At 43.4% G+C, this 18020-nt stretch overlaps 1 protein-coding gene across 4 annotated transcripts in view; it reads left to right on the top strand.

Moving 5' to 3' along the window:
• FSTL5 (follistatin like 5) overlaps positions 1–18020 on the top strand; it is an 808279-nt gene that overhangs the window by 723035 nt on the left and 67224 nt on the right. For 3 of the 4 annotated variants that reach the window (XM_077477141.1, XM_077477142.1, XM_077477143.1), the window contains exon 11: positions 10180–10206. The exons of the other annotated variant lie outside the window; for it this stretch is intronic. In XM_077477141.1, coding sequence (XP_077333267.1) covers positions 10180–10206 — 27 coding nt within the window. The remainder of the gene's footprint in view (positions 1–10179; positions 10207–18020) is intronic. 4 annotated transcript variants of the gene reach the window in all.

The following is an 18020-nucleotide window of genomic DNA, read 5'->3' as shown; positions in this document are numbered from 1 at the left end:
ATGGTGATCACTGGTGAAAGGGTTAACTAGGGGGCAATCAGGGGGCTTTATGCGGTAGTATATGGGGGTCCCTGGCGCTATAAAAAGCTGCGGCGAACCTAAATACCTACCTGCCTAACTAGCGTCACCTGTGACACTAATACGGCGATCAGAAAAATTATCGCTTATTAGGCTGGGTTCACACTGGAGCGATGCGGAAACGCCGCGAATCGGCGGCGGGTTCCCGCATCGCATGCCTCCCAGCGGCAGTTCACACTGCCCTATGCGAACTGCTGGGAGTGTCAGTGAAATGTTACTGACACCCCCAGATCAGTTTGCATATCGCAGTGCGATCTGCAATCTCGGATCGCATGGTGTGAACACCCATGCGATCCGATTCTGCTGCGGGCCAAAAAAAGGGTCCCGTGCGAATTTGCGGCGGGTGCGGCGGGTGTGGCGGGTGCGGCGGGTGCGGCGAATGGCTGAACTCGAATCGCACAGAGATCGGATGTGATTTGCACTGCAGTGCTGTGCGAATCACATTCGTTCTCATAAACCGCTGCAATGTGAACCCAGCCTTAGTGACACTGGCGACGGGGGGTGATCACGGGGTTAAACCTTTATTGGGGGGGTTAGGGGGGTACATTAGAACTAAAGGGGGCTAACTCTAACTGCCCTAACAGTTATTACAGTCACAAATGACACCAATGCAAAAAAAAAAAAAAAAATGACATTGGTGTCACTGTGACTGGGGGGCAGGGGTAATTGGGGGGGGTGATCGGGGGGTAAAGGGGGTGTGTGAGTGTGCCTGGCATGTTCTACTGTGTGTGTAGAGTGTTGGTGCAACTCACCGATCCGCTCTCCTCCGTGTCGGAACGAAAAATACCGACACGGAGGAGAGAATACATCACTTCCTCTCCTGTGTTTACATTACAGGAGAGGAAGTGATGTCACGGGGGATTTCTATTCGTCGGGAGCGATCGCGAGGGGGTGGCCATGAATGAATGGCCGCCCCCTCGTCCCTGATCGCTACCGGACGAAAACCGACCGCCGCAGGCACCGGGCGGGGGCCCGATCGGGCCCCCGACCCGCGGGAGGCAAGGGACGTACATGTAAGCCCTTATGCCTGCCCGTGCCATTCTGCCGACGTACATCGGCGTGCGGCGGTCGGCAACTGGTTAAGGAAACCGTGATCACCCAGTAATGCTCTCTTAATAAAATGTTTTATGAAATTGTAGAAGGGATTCATGTGACTGATTCTATGGGGCTGATTTACAAAGCATTTGCGCCATGAGTAACGGCGCACACCGACACGCAAACGGACGTTTTTGTATTTACAAAGCATTTGCGCCTGTAACACAGCGCAATTCCCCATTTACTATCATGTTGCCGGCGCACGGCGATCTGTGCGCCGTTATAGACCTGGCGTACAGAATCTTCAACTCAGAATTAAAAGAAGCTGGAAGTGTGAATATTATGGGGGTGATGTGGGGTGATGTGAGGAAGTATATATATGAACAAATATGGCCAAAATAGGATGGAATATTAACTTTCTCTGAGCAAGCTTGCTGCACCTGCAAATACACTCGGAACTGCATGAGATCATTTTATGCACTGTGCATACGCAAACGGCATTTGCGCCCGTTCAAGTGCTCTGGTTCACTGCGCCAGGCAAAATCTTAGTAAATGTCAAGTCACGTAGGTTCATTTGCATGAGTTGAACAGGCACACCTCTCAACTTGACTTTTTTTCTTTGCGCTGGTTCACTTCTATGGGTTTTTTTAAGGCTATTTGCACACAGGTCATGTTAGCATTAAGAAAAAAAATGCGTGGGGGTCCCCCGAAATTCCATACCAGGCTATTCAGGTCTGGTATGGATATTAAGGGGAACCCCGCACCAAAACAAATGATGTGGGGGTCCCCCTCAAAATCCATACCAGGCTCTTCAGGTCTGGCATGGATATTAAGGGGAACCCCGTACCAAAAAAAATGGCGTGGGGGTCCCCCTCATAATCCATACCAGACCCTTCAGTTCTGCCATGGATTTTAAGGGGAACCCCGTACCAAAAAAAATGGCGTGGGGATCCCCCTCAAAATCCATACCACACCCTTATCCGAGCACGCAACCTGGCAGGCCGCAGGAAAAGAGGGGGGGCGAGAGAGCGCCCCCCCCTCCTGAACCATACCAGGCCACATGCCCTCAACATTGTGAGGGTGCTTTGTAGCGGCCCCTCCAAAGCACCTTGTCCCCATGTTGATGAGGACAAGGGCCTCATCCCCACAACCCTGGTCGGTGGTTGTGGGGGTCTGCGGGTGGGGGGCTTATCGGAATCTGGAAGCCCCCTTTAACAAGAGGACCCCCAGAGCCCGGCTTCCCCCTGTGTGAAATGGTAAGGGGGTACATAAGTACCCCTACCATTTCACCAAAATAGTGACAAAAGTGTTAAAAATTACAGGAGATGGTCTTTGACAAGTCCTTTATTAAAGTCTTCTTTCATCTTCTTTCTTCTGGTCTTCTTCCTTCTTCCTTTCTTCATCCTTCGGTTTTTTTCATCTTCTTCCTCCATCCTCTTCTTCCTCTGATCTGCTTCTTCTTGCTCCAGTGTACTCGTCCGGCATCTTCCTCCACGGTGTCTCTTCTTCATTCTCGGGCTGCTCCGTGCAATAGGAGGCTCCAGCTGTGTGACACTTCTCTTCTTCTGACAGGTCTTATATAACGGAGGGCAGGGCCACCCGGTGACTAATTCTCCTAATTCTCCTAATTCTCCTCCCAGCCAATCAGAAAGCCCTGATTAGCTTAGGACTCCCTGGCCAATCATGTCTCAGGACACACTTCCTGTTCAGCTGGAAGGAGAATCTATGTGCTGTATCATGCACTGACTTCCCCCACCAGGCACCATGTCTTTAAAGTCTGGTCTGGAGAAGCAGTCAGAGCAGCCCCAGCTTTTGCCTCCCCCTGCCTCCTGAGGTAAGGCATCTGATTGCCGCATTCATGTCTGTCTCCCACGGGGGGTGGGATGATCGCTGCCATCCGTCTCTCATGGGGGTTGAGATGGTGTTAGTTTGCTTCCCCCCCAAAAATATTGAGCACCAGCTGCCATTGCTCTGTTCCGATCCACCTACCTGGACAAGGATGCATTTCTTTCTGATGGTTTTTAGTGGACTGGATTGGATCAGAGGTAGCTGGGTGTAAGCAAACACAAGTCTCTTTATGCCTGCGGGTCTAAAGTGGTGAATGGACCTTCCAATAAGACCTGGCTGAAAACTCTGTACTGACAAATATGTGAGAGGGACCATAAATTAGCACTGACACCATCACTCAAAAAAACCCCTGCCCAATCCTAGAACTAATTGATTCACATGAATCGCCTATGACGTTTGGATCCTAACTTGTCTTGTTCCATCCGCTAGGTTCACACATGTGATAACACTGCTGGTGGGAAACAAAAAACAACCTCTGCTACAGCAGTTCTGACCTACTGGAAGGTCAGCCTTTCTGTGTTCCTCCCACCCATGTTGTAGGTGGGCATACAATTTGCATGCATAAGCTCCTCCCAACCTTTTCATCCTAAGGACTTTGCAAAGGGATCTGCGAAGATGTGACATGAGGGGAATTTTACTTACCCCCCTGATGGTATTCCCAAGTAGTGATGGACGAACTTCCGACAGGACGTTTCGCAAACACGAACCGCGAACGCGGCCAAAAGTTTGCGAACCGCAAATTTCAAGGCGGACCCCATTGACTTTAATGGCAGGTGAACCTTAAAAACCTCCAGGTCATAGTTTCAGCCACAAAATACTTACTAGCTTTGCACACATAGTCCCACAACATGGACACTGACATAACAAAAGTATTAAGTGAATCTGGGATCAACAACGACAAGCATTCTTTTTTTATCTGTGAAGTTTTGACAATTCAGGAGCGCTTGAAGGCCATGGAGGAGAGGCAACGTCAGGGCAGGCTATGAAGGGGGTGCAGGAAGGATCAGTGTCACAGTCAGGGCAGCGCAGTCCTGTGCCAGTGTCCCAGTGTGCCAACCTATGCTTGAGCCTGTCCCTCTGCCCGGCCCTTACCCCCACCTATGCAGGGCTCCACTGCGGTGGTCCAGAGGTGCCAGTCCAGTGCTGATCCTCAGCCATGGTGCTAGCACTGCCTGCTGATTGACTTCTCCGCTGCTATCTCCCTTACTGACACCAGCACTGAGATAGAACACTGACACCAGCACCACGATAGAGACTGAGCACTGACACCAGCACCGTGATAGAGAGCACTGACACCAGCACTGTGATAGAGAGCACTGACACCAGCACTGTGATAGAGAGCACTGACACCAGCACCGTGATAGAGAGCACTGACACCAGCCCCGTGATAGAGAGCACTGAGACCAGCACCGAGATAGAGAGCACTGACACCACACCAGCACCGTGATAGAGAGCACTGCGACCAGCACCGAGATAGAGAGCACTGACACCACACCAGCACCGTGATAGAGAGCACTGAGACAACACCAGCACCGAGATAGAGAGCACTGACACCACACCAGCACCGTGATAGAGAGCACTAAGACAACACCAGCACCGAGATAGAGAGCACTGAGACCACACCAGCACCGAGATAGAGAGCACTGACACCACACCAGCACTGTGATAGAGAGCACTGACACTAGCACCGTGATAGAGAGCACTGAGACCACACCAGTACCGAGATAGAGAGCAATGACGCGAGCACCGAGATAGAGAGCACTGACACCACACCAGCACCGTGATAGAGCACACTGAGACCACACCAGCACCGAAATAGAGAGCACTGACACCACACGAGCACCGTGATAGAGAGCACTGACACCAGCACCGTGATAGAGAGCACTGAGACCACACCAGCACCGAGATAGAGAGCACTGACACCACACCAGCACCGTGATAGAGAGCACTGACACCAGCACCATGATAGAGAGCACTGAAACCAGCACAGAGATAGAGAGCACTGATACCACACTAGCACCATGATAGAGAGCACTGAGACCAGCACTGAGATAGAGAGCACTGACACCAGCACCGAGATAGAGAACACTGACACCAGCACTGTGATAGAGAGCACTGACACCAGCACCATGATAGAGAGCACTGACACCACACCAGCATTTTTTAAATGACCCTGTGACAAAAGTCTCTAGAGAAGTGCAGTATGTATGTAGAAGAAGGTATATAACACCCCGCTTCAATCTGCCGTTTTTGGGGGCCACTGGTCTATTACAGCAGTTATAATACTTTTTTTAAATTGCGTTTGTCACTCTTTGTAGTATCGCTGCAGAACCGCTCAGCAGTCACAATGCTACACAGTGGAAATGCACTATACTATGCTTTCTAAATGTGCAAGTATTTTATACGTGTATTACACCCCTATATACTGCACACCAAATAGTACACCTATACCAGTCCTTAAAAGGACCTTTGTGGACCTAGTAGCTAGTGATTTGCAGACTGTCCCTCATTCCCTACTCTGATAAAAGACAGCTGTAGAAATGGTCAGCAGTCAAGTATAATAGGCTTTCTATATTTGAAAGAAAGTATATTATACATGCACAACCCTATATACTGTACACCTGTACCAGTCCTTAAAAGGACCTTTGTGGACCTAATAGTAATAGCTAGTGATTAAACTGACTGTCCCTGCTCCACACAGCATCCTGTCCCTACGCTGACAAAAGACAGCTGCAGAATCGGTCAGCAGTGCACTCAGCAATCAGCAGCACAGCAGTCAGCAGCAGTGCACCAGAACCCTATATACTGTACACCTATACCAGTCCTTAAAAGGACCTTTTGTGGACCTAGTAGTAATAGCTAGTGATTAAAATGACTGTCCCTGCTCCACACAGCGTCCTGTCCCTACACTGACAAAAGACAGCGGCAGAATCGGTCAGCAGTGCACTCAGCAATCACCAGCACAGCAGTCAGCAGCAGTGCCCCAGAACCCTATATACTGTACACCTATACCAGTCCTTAAAAGGACTATTGTGGACCTAATAGCCAGTGATTTGTGTCTCTACAGTCTGTCCCTGCTCCACACAGCAACCTCTCCCTACACTGACAAAAGACAGAATGTAAAATGACCGCCAGATCAGGTCTAATTATAAGGTAGGGGGAATGTCCAATTGTCCATGTGCTGAAATTTCTCAATTGGCTGTCCTGTACCCCATGATGGATGTGTCATCATGGGTCAAAGTTCTTTCACAATGTAAACGCATATGTCCGCCGCACGAACAACGGCGAATCGCGAACATGCTAAATTCATTTAAAGGCTAAGTTCACCTTTTTTCTTTATATATAAATTCTAAATCCCCTATGTACCAATATGCCATTATTGTACCTCTGTGCAGCTTCTGTTTGCACGGCACCCTCAGATTTTCTCCAGACGGGGACCCATGCAGGCCGATGTAGTACATCGTCCTGCCTGATTTGTCAGAGCGACTGAATAAACAGGTGGGTCCTGCTATTCCATAGTTTGGTAAGTTTAAAGGAAATTGTACATAGATTGTATAGTGTGTGGCCACCTTTATGGATGTACATATGAGGGAGTGTATGGAGACATTTAGCTGTCAGGCCCCATTCACATCTCTGTATATTTTGGAGATTTTCTGCACACCACACATAGGGCAACCAGTTCACTTGAATGGACTTCCCTATGCATGGCGAATGCTCCAAAGACGCTCCAAAACTCTTTTTGAGTGGAGCGTGGTGCATTTCTTTACCTCTTTTTTTTGTGTGTTTGCAATATGTTTGGGGTGCCATTAACATTTCACGGTGACGCCAAGCACCATGTGCATTTGCAGCACATTTCCACAGTGCACAGCAAAGCAGGCATTTTTCGTTCAGAAACATGCAAATGTGAATGAAGCCTCATTGTTCCTGTGTAAAAACACCTATTTCACTTTCAGGCACATTAACACCTAACGTAGTGGGGCCATGCATCGTTTGGCTAGTTTTATCAGAGACATGCCTAGCACAACACATTGATTTCAATGGGCTTCCTTACATCCAGAAAAGTAACTCATGGAACATCTTGGCATGTTGCAGTTTGCACATTCTTTTATTGAGCGTTGTACTGCGCTTGGCGCTCATTTATTTTCATGCGGCAAAATGTGTGTTTGCTTCCGCATTTGGGTTGCCATTAACAATTATTGGCACTGAAAGTGTGAATAATCCATTTAAAATGTAAGTAAACCCCCCTATCATTTTCAGCCAAGGAAGTTTCCATCTTTGCCTCTGTTTAACCACATAAGCCCTGGACCATTTTGCTGGCCAAAGACCAGAGCACTTTTTGCGTTTTGGCACTGCGTTCTTTTTACTGACAATTGCGTGGTTGTGCGACGTGGCTCCCAAACAAAATTGATGTCCTTTTTTCCCCACAAATAGAGCTTTCTTTTGGTGGTATTTTATCACCTCTGCGGTTTTTATTTTTTGCGCTATAAACAAAAAAAAGCGATAATTTGGAAAAAAACTGCATTATTTTTTGCTATAATAAATATCCCAAAAAATATATGAAACAACATTTTTTTTCCTCAGTTTATGCCGATACGTATTCTTCAACATATTTTTGTTAATAATTTGTCGCAATAAGTGTTTATTGATTGGTTTGCACAAAAGTTATAGCGTCTACAAAATAGGGGATAGATTTACTAGTAATGGTGGCAATCAGCGATTTTTATTGTGACTGTGACATTATAGTGGACACATCGGACAATTTTGACACATTTTTGGAACCATTGGCATTAATACAGCAATCAATGCTATAAAATTGCAGTGATTACTGTAAAAATGTCACGGGGAGTGAATGGAGTTAACCACTAGGGGTCAAGAGAGGGGTTAAGTGTGTCCTAAGGAGTGATTCTAACTGCCTGGGGGATGGGCTAGCAGTGACATAACACTGAACGCTGCTCCTGATGACAGGGAGCAGATGATCAGTGTCCTGTCATTAGGCAGAACAGGGAGATGCTGTGTTTACATCGGCATCTTTCCATTCTGCAGCTCCATGACATGATCACGGGTATCTCCGCAGACATTGAGTCCGCGGGTCCCATGGGAACGGCCATGGAGCTCGCGGCAGGCACGCGTGCACAGCAGGGAAATTCAAAGTAACGTATGGGTACGTTACTTTGCCCAGCCGTGCCATTCTGCCGACGTATATGTGCAAGACACGCTCGGCAAGCGGTTAATCTACAACTGCCATGATGCTGCACATGTGATCATTTATGACACCAGCCATTGGATGGTTTGAAAGTTTGGTTGAGAGCTCAACCAATGGGAAGGTTACATTTCTGGCACGTACCGGAAATGAAACTGTTTAATGGATGGATTTACTTCCGCTTAAAGATGTTTAAATGTGTCCATACACTATAAAATCTGATTGTACAATCTATGTACACTTTCCGTTAGATTTACCAACAGTATGGAATAGAAGGACCCGCCTATCTATCCATTCACTCTGTATCTAAATAGGAAGGCCCTTCCACTACATCAGGGGTTTCCAACCTGTGGCCTACGGCCTGCATAAGGCCCCAGAGAGTTTAGCATGTAGCCCAGACCCATCTGAAGGAATGAGGGTGCCGTGCAAACATAGCAGCTGGGGCAGCCTACATTAACATGCCAAGCAAATGCATGCCAGGAGAGATGCTGGGGATGCTGGGGATGTTGTGCATATATAGTTGTTGGGTGAGGGGGGGCTGTGCTAATGAGGTCAGCTGGTGCTCCTTTCTGTGTCTTACTGATTTTACGTCCTCAATCTACATACCAGGAAGTCATTAACTTTTCTGTGAAATGCACCAGGGGTTAGGTAAGACATTGTTCTAAAAACAAAAGAACATTTTTATTTGTCTGGAACAGAGGTACATTAATGGTATATTGGGACATAGGGGAGCTGGAATTTAGAAAGAAAAAGGTGAACTTAGCCTTTAAAGGGGTTGTAAAGGTACATGTTTTTTCACCTTAATACATTCTATGCATTAAGGTGAAAAAATATCCGACAATACTGCCCCCCCCAGCCCCCCTGTTTTACTTACCTGACCCCTCGATAGTCCTGCGATTGCCCCCGACATCCTCTTCGCGGCTCAGCCTGGCTGTTGATTGGTTACAGTGGATGGAGTGAAGGCAGCGCAGCCATTGGTTCGTGCTGCTGTCAATCACATCCAGTGACACAGTGCGCCTGGGGCGGGGCCGAGTGATACAGTGAGCGGCTATGGCCTCCGGCTGTATCACGGGAGTGCGCCTGCAAGCACTCCACACCATGTGAGGGAGCTCGCATGAATGTGTTGAGTCCTTGCGGGGGGGAGCCGAGACAGCCACCGAGGGACCCCAGAAGACCAGGTTCGGGGGCCACCCTTGCAAAACGAGCTGCACAGTGGAGGTACGTATAACATGTTTGTTATTTAAAAAAATAATAATTATCTTTAGTGATCCTTAGTGATCCTTTAATCCAGGGTGTGTCTCTGAATAGGCTGCACAGTAAAAGAGCCTTATAGTATCAGCGTTCCACATATTACCTTATGAAAATCTAACAAACAAAGACGGAGAAGACCAGAAGGGGACTTAAGTGTGCGTAGCTTTTTCAAGCTACAATAAACTTCACTTACATACATTGAACGGGACGAAATGTTGGAAATAATCTGGACGTTTTCCTAACTGTATTTTTTATATATATATATATATATATATATATATATATATTAGTTATTTTATAAACTGAGAGTTGTGTTATTTTGAAGTCTCAAAGTTGGTATATTTTTAGATGCTATTTAGGACTTCCCAAAGACAAAGTTCTAAGCTGACCCCTCAAATATGTAGAAGACCTGTCCATCACTCCATTTCAGTCAGTAGCTTATAGTTACAGTGTAAAGCGGAGTGTTTGATACCAGTCTATGATATATATTGAAAAGCAATGCCCCTGTTATCTAGATACAGTATATTCAAAAGTAAGGCTAAATGATCTTATACTTATAACTTAAAGTGTGTTCAGCGTTAAAACATGGAGTGCTTGTTTGCTATTTTGCATAATGAAGACATTTCCATAAAATGATTTAACATACAGTAGATGTTTATAATTCCAGCACAATTCACTGTTCTGCATATACACGTACTCATCTGTTTCTTTTGTTTATTTTTGTTTGTGTCTTGTTTTTTTGTTTTTTTCTTTCCAACATGCTGCAGTGTCCAATATATTGTGGCGAAAAGAAGGTATTCAAATAATGTATTTTTTATACTTAGTCTTAGCAGTAAAAGCCATTGATAAATGTGGTATTTTGGTGCTGATTTCATACCATTTAGAATTTCCTCTCCTGGCAGTCTTATTTGATTTAGCATTCAAGTTTTAATGTGCTTCATGTGCAATATTTTTATTGGTGAACAGTTTACATTTGTATTCTTTTCTCATGCCAAAAAATAATGAACGAATTAGGCACTAAGAGGCGGTTTTTTTCAGCGAATAATAATAAGATAAGGGCACCAGTAAAGCAATGGGCAATGCTATTCAATAGGAAACACATTCATTTGCTGCCCTGTGTATGTATACAATTAAACACAATTGACAGTTGAAATTTTATTTGTTTTATGTTTATAATATATTAATAAAGTTAAACTGTAAGAGAGATTATATATATATATATATATATATATATATATATATATATATATATATATAAACTGTATATGCCGTATGTGTGTATCTTAAAGGTTTTCAGAAGTCCAGATTTCTAAATATTTATCTTTATTATATCTGTCACATAACCAAAAGGGCTCAATATTGTCATATATAGGATCAACTATAATTTTCACTAAATAGTTTTCACTAAAAAACAGGCTTGCTCATTCATATGAAGCAATGCATGAAGTTTGTATCTCAAAGAAAAAAATTTCTTTCATGTTTCAAAGTGGTATTAAACACAAAAGCAAACATTTATTATTGTATATGTATTATCTTGCAGCCTACCATTTCTTAGATGTGATGACTGCATACATTTTCTTTTTTAGGTTTTCTTTCTTTTAATTTCTTCTGGCGATCTGGCCAGATAGTCTGTTGTTTTTCAAAAGAGCAAACTTTCCAGCAGAATGTAGTTACACAAATTAGGCAAACCATTTAACATTACCGCAGGTGTTTACAATGGTCAGCTTGTGTGTATGTATGTAAAACCTTTATCCCAAAAGGAAAAATAACTGTTTTCTGTCTCTGCTTATAAAGTGTCTATATCTAAATTTGCTAGTACATCCTACACACTCCCTTCCCCTAAACTGACAATGTTGCTGTCCAAAGATGCCCCCTGTGCTCATTCATCCAAGAATGGGGCCCTTTAATACAGGAGGTGTGTTACTGGCCAGACACTAGGTGAAAGCAGAGGGGAAAAAACGTAAAAAACGTAATTAAGGAAAATGGATGCAACCACCAAATCTAATAATTGTTAAGCTGCAATATATTCAATTTAGAATTTTGGATTAAATACTGTACCTCTTTACAGTTTGTGAAAGAAAAATACACATATACAGTTTTCTGTTAAACATTATCATGTGCATTTTGTTTCCTTATAAAATAGTTTCCATTAATACAGTGTTTCGTTTTGTTTTTTTTTTTAACCTCAAAGTATGGCGTGTTATTGATCTTGTACCAAAAAGGGTGTTTCCAGTGAAATTTAACAAAATCAGTGTTATAATCAAAACTCTGGGAGCTCTGTGAATATGTAATGGGTCACATGCAGCCCAAGACAACTATGAATGTTGCCCAACTCAAAATTGTAAACTTACTTAAAAATCTTGATTTTTTTTTTGTTGAATTTTTTGTAAAAATGCATTTACGCTTAGCAAACATGTGCATCCAAAGAAAAAATTGACAGTGTTTCTTTACTTGACATTTTACCGGTTCCCGACCGGCGCACAGGCCGATGTATATTGGCAGAATGGCACGGCTGTGCAAACTGGTGTACCTGTACGTCCCTTTGAATTTTTCGCCGTGCCATTGCATGGGCGCCACCGGCAAGCGCGCCGGCCGGGAGCTCCGCGAGTAGGATTGCGGGTCCCACAGACACGATGTCCGTGGGGATACGTGCGATCGTCTCACAGAGAGGAAAAACGGGGAGATGCTAATGTAAACAAGCATCTCCCTGTTCTGCCTAGTGACACTGTCACTCATCACAGCTCCCTTTGATCGGGAGCTATGATCAGTGATGTGTCGCACACAGCCCCCCACAGTTAGAACACATCCCTAGGGCACATTTAACCCCTAAAGCTCCACCTAGTGTTAACCCCTTCACTGCCAGTCACATTTACACAGTAATCAAGGCAATTTTAACCGCACTGATCGCTGTATAAATGTGAATGGTCCCAAAATCATGCCAAAATTGTCTGACGTGTCCGCTGAAATGTTGTAGTCACGATAAAAATCACTGATCGCCGCCATTACTAGTAAAAAAAAATGTATACAAATGCCATAAAACTATCCCCTATTTTGTAGACGCTATAACTTTTGCACAAACCAATCAATAAACGCTTATTGCGATTTTTTTACCAAAAATATGTAGAAGAATATGTATCGGCCTAATAGGACGAAAAAATATGTTTTTTATATATTTTATCCCTGCAATAACTCCTGTCCCTGTTCCTATCTACCTTTACATTTCTGTTGTACTCCTTTGGGTATTCTCACTCTTTTTTTGCGTTCTGAATATTATAAAATCGAAAAGAGAGACTGACACCGCCTTCCAATTCCCATGACAGGTGTGCAGAAATGCCTAAGGCCTCTTTCACATGGGGCAGATCAGTGATGATCCGCCCCGTGGATATCCACTTGCTCAGCGGGGATCGACGGAGCAGGAAGATGACAGGTCCGTCTCTGCACACTGTGTTAAATTTTTGTTAAAAAAAACTCATACACAAATATTGTGGAATATATAATCATTGCAACAACCATATTTTTTTGCTCAAGGTCAAAATGCAGTCTTTAACATATGTGGGGAAAAAATGTCTACATTGGAATTAGTTAATAGAAACAGGCCCAAAGCATTAATGGACACCCCCCCCCCCCCCCCCCCCCCTTAGCCTCTGGGACCTATAGGCTTATACTTAATTTGCCTAATGGTACAGTCTGCCTTTTGAGCCTCAGTGTTTTTTGAGTGTCTTAGAGCAGGGGTCGGATAACCCCGGAACGCTTGCCAGACATGGCTCGCAGCTGCATTTACAATTGCACACAAGGACGCCTGGGACATTCCCCTCCCACACATCAGCAAAGCCAGCCAATAGCTGTGGCTGGCTACACAGGCTGATTGTTCCCTACCTCATTTCCCCACCTCCATTCCTGCCCACCTCACTCTGCTTGCCTGTCGCCTAATCTGATGAAACACCTGTACTCAGCCGACACTGAAGCGGTGTTGTTGATCAGGGATGGATCCCCACCCCATCCACAATGGATGCTGTGCCTGGGTTGGCAAGCTCCTCCTCCAGCTTGGACTGCACTCAGCCTGTTTACAGGACATGTAGAGAAGCTGCTCCTCCCTATCCTGCTCACAGGTGAGAACAGAATCTTTCACAACCTCGACCTGCACCATGTGTATCTCCACATTGTTGCAGTTCTCAGATCAGAAAAGCAGCACAGCTGCAACAGCCAGTATCGCAATGTGCACTGTGAGATATTTCTGTAATTTATTCTTGGATCATTTCAGTCCTGCTTCATTCCCTCTCTCTCTGTGTACACATCTCTCCCAGCCACAACCTTGCAGTAAATCACAGTCTTTGCACTGATCCTCCTGCCATTTTCCCCTTTCACTTTATCCCCTTTATTCTGTATATAATGCTGCCCTCCTCACATACATCATTGCCTCTTATGTCAGCTCTCCACACACATGGCCTTCTGTGCTGACACCCTTTACTCTTTACCCTTTTTCTCAGGGCTGTACACATGGTAAAAATGAAAGGACATGTCACCTCAAATGGGGCTGCACCCCAACTGCCTTGCAACCACATGCAATTCACATGTGAATTGCAGTGCAGTGGGCCAGCATTTTCAGGGTTAAAACAGATCTCAAATGGGGCTGCACCCCAACTGCCTTGCAACCACATGCAATTCACATGTGAATGCAGTGCAGTGGGCCAGCATTTTCAGGGTTAAAACAGGCAGTGAGGAGGTGAAATATCACCCTCACCGCTTGTCAAACACCTGCAATGATACCAATACATCTGAACTAGTCTTTCAGTCCCCTTCCTCACTCAGAGCCTTCCTAGAGCCTTTTAGTTTCATGCACCTTTAGAGCCCAGCTCTCCCCTCTTCATCCCACAGACATAGATGCCAATCAGTTCTCCTCTAACTGACAGGGCTGCAGCAGCATTTTTTTCCTTCCAGTGACACCACAGCGCATGCCACAAACATTACATATATTACAAACATTATGCCCCTGTTATTTGTCATTGCCCTGGGCACTAAATTACCTTGTCCTGGCACTGAGTATAGGAATTGGGGTGATGTGAGGTATAACGATGCAGAAATTGAGGTGATCTGAGGTGTGATGGTGCAGAAATTGGGGCTGATCTGAGGTGTGCAGGTGCAGGATTTTGAGTTTATTTGAGATCTGAAGGTGCAGAATTTGGGTCTGATCTGTATGTTAATGGTGCAAGAATTGGGGCTGATCTGAGCTGTGAAGGTGCAGGAATCAAGGTTTTCTGAAGTCTGATGGTACAGGAACTGGGGTAATCTGAGATGTGAATGTACAAGATTGGGGTGATCTGACGTGTGAAGGTGCAGGACTTGGGATGATCTGATGTGTGAAGGTGCAGGATTCAGGTGATCTGAGGTGTGAAGGTACAGGGCCAAGATGATCTGAGGTCTGATGATGCAGGAATTGGGACTGATCTGAGATGTGAAGGTACAGGAATCGGGGTGATCTGAGGTCTGATGGTGCAAGAATTGTGGCTGACCTGAGATGTGAAGGTGCAGGATTTGGAACTGATCTAAGGCCTGATGGTGCAGGATTTAGGTGATCTGAGGTATGAAGGTGCAGGAACTGGGGTGATCTGATGTGTGATGCTGCAGGAATTGGAGTTTATTTGAGATCTGAAGGTGCAAGAATTGGGCTGATCTGAGGTATGAAGAAGCAGGAATTTAGGTGTTCTGAGGTATGAAGGTGCAGGAATTAAGGTGATCTGAAGGTGCAAAGCATTTCCTTTATTCAAATTTATTTTCATGATTGAAAGTATGAAGTTGACTTTTTTTATGTAGCTGGCACTCTACAAATGTTTGAAAACATTTCTGCACACTATTCCCAAAAGATTGCCTACCCCTGGTCTTAGAGAATGTTGCTATCTTTAGCTGCTTTTGTGATTATGAATTTTCAGCACTCTTTGTCTGTATCCTGTTAACACCTCTGTTTGTGTCTTGTGAATATGCTATTGCATGACAGCTGACTTTTATTTTTACAGAGAGCTTTTTTTCATATTCAGTGGCAATACTATAGGAAAGTTATTGAATTGGGAATATCTCTAAAAAGAAAATTGCAGTTGAAAATAGGGACATCTTACTAGATCTCGTGGTTTATGTTTAGTTAGAGCCAGACAGGTAGAATTTATTTGGTAGTTTATAGACTTTGCAGAATGTACTGTAAACCGAAGAGAAGGTTGTTAATATGATTTGCTGCATTTTCTCCACAGTAAAATACAGAGAGCGTCCTGTTTTTGCATTACATGCAATTCATTGTTTTGTATCTAGGGCCGATTCGATTCTAGAAAGTCAAAATTTGCTGCCATCCTTTGCATTGTGTACCTCTTCTTTGAAGTAAGGAATGCTATCATTGTATAATGTACAAAAAAATAGCGTAACAAAACAGATGTAAAAATGCTAACTACTGCCGGTCCACTATCCTAAAATTTAGAAATATAAGGCTTGTTGCTTTTTAATTTGTGTTGGAAGTTATGATATGCAACTATCTTCTGTTTTCAGAAAGCATGCAGTAGTTTTCAGAGCTTATGTTTTTTAACTTGTTACAAGCTGACTAGTTTTCATAGCAAACAGGCTAAAGCCAAAAAGTTTTCTCAGAAGAGCTTTTATTATAGAAGGCAGATAAAACATAGTGAATATGTAATACAGATAAACCATCAACACAGCTGGCTCAGATTGGGATTCAAATAGACCAAGCTCTGTAACTAATGAAAGCAACTGCTTTGGGAATCACATCATGCCAAAAACACAAGTCGAATATCCTTTCCAAATGTATGTATTTGAGTGAGGCTGTAAATAATGTTTTTAATTGTTTGGCCATTCTTTGCTTTATAATTTAAAGTTAATATTTGAAATAGGAATTCCAGAAATTACCTTACTATTTAAACACTTGACCACCAGAAGATTTACCCTCCTTCATGACCAGGACCCTTTTTGCGGTACAACACTATGTTATTCTAACTGCCAATTACGCGGTCATGCAACACTGTACCAAAATAAAATTGATGTCATTTTTTTCACCACAAATAAAGCTTTATTTTGGTGGTATTTGATCACCACTGTGGCTTTTATTTTATGCGCTATAAACCAAAAAAAATAATTTTTATACTTTCTGCTATAAAACATATATAAAAAAAAAAATATATATATATATATATATATATATATAAAATCTTCATAAATTTAGGCCAATATATATTCTGCTATGTTTTTGGTAAAAAATGTCAATAAGCGTATATTGATTGGCTTACGTGAACATTATAGCATCTGCAAGCTCTTGTATATATTCATGGAATTTTATTATACTAGTAATGGCGGTGATCAGCGACTTACTAACTAACTGACACTTTTGACACTTTGCGGGAACGAGTGACACTAATACAGTGATCAGTGCTAAATATCTACACTGTCACTGTATTAATGACACTTGCTGGGAAGGGATTAAACATTTAGGGTAATCAAAGGGTTTACTGTGTGCCTAGCCAGTGTTTTTGTGTACTGTAATGTGCTGCTTTTACTAGGGGGAGCTAGGGATTTTAGTCCCTGCTTTGCAGGAACACAAACTTCATCACTTCTCCTTGTCAGAACAAAGATCTGTCTTGTTTACATAGTCAGAGCTCCGTTCTGAGTCTCAGCCCGATGATCAGTGGACATCGAGTGCCTGACACCCACAGATCAGCTTCTACTGTGAATAATCACAGTACATGTGTCCCCTGCAGGCGGAAGTGCAGGATCATGTATACCCAGACCACTGTCTACATTACATGATCAGAAACCCAACCCCCACCCCCAGCATTAGAAACCTCTTGAAGGGCTGAGAGGCGCCAGAGTTAAGAGGTTAAAAATGTGCTGGCTTACAGTTGGTTAAGTCCACCACCTCATGGATCTGACTCTTTTATTTACAGTTGACAGTAGAGATGCAGCTGCTGCATGGCTGCCCACCCCTCCACGTTTCTGTCCATACGCAGAAAGATTTGTATTTTTTGAGTGGGTTCACAGGATATAAAACCTTCTGTGATTAGGTAAAAGGAGTAGTTGACAAAGCTGTGGCACATGACTGTGCAGCTTCTGTACAAGAGTCCCTAAGGTCCAGCATGGTAGTGATAGAATATCATGTTTATAGGACATATGAGGTTTATGAAATTGTGCACAAATTTATATGCACATAAAGTCAAATAAACTATTTGTCATTATTTCTATTAATAATAAAAGTTTCCAATGCATATGAAACAAGTATTTGATATTGTTATTTGGTTTTTATATAATCTTCTGGAAAGTTGTAAGGTATAAAATTATAAAATCCAATCTCAAGTTCACATTGGCATCATCCCATAAATGAATATGGTCATTTTAAAAACAAAAAAGTGGGACTTTAAATATGCCAAATGAGAACAAAGTCAGAATAAAAAAATCTATATAAATTTTATTAAACATAAAACATTGTCGCCCTTGCAGTCGAAAGCTCATATTCTGTTTATCACATGTTCTCTTTACCTTTTTTTCTGTTATTGCTTATTTTCATCAATAAACTTTATTGTGAAAAAAAAAAAACATTGTCATAAACACAATATTAAAAACATAG

This window comes from Lithobates pipiens, unplaced genomic scaffold (genome assembly GCF_037356315.1).
Source record: "Lithobates pipiens isolate NorthernLeopardFrog02 unplaced genomic scaffold, aLitPip1_a1.2 Scaffold_13, whole genome shotgun sequence".
In the NCBI taxonomy this organism is placed as follows: domain Eukaryota; kingdom Metazoa; phylum Chordata; class Amphibia; order Anura; family Ranidae; genus Lithobates; species Lithobates pipiens.
The sequence above is the reverse complement of the archived record's forward strand: the minus strand, read 5'-3'. Positions and strand labels throughout refer to the sequence as shown.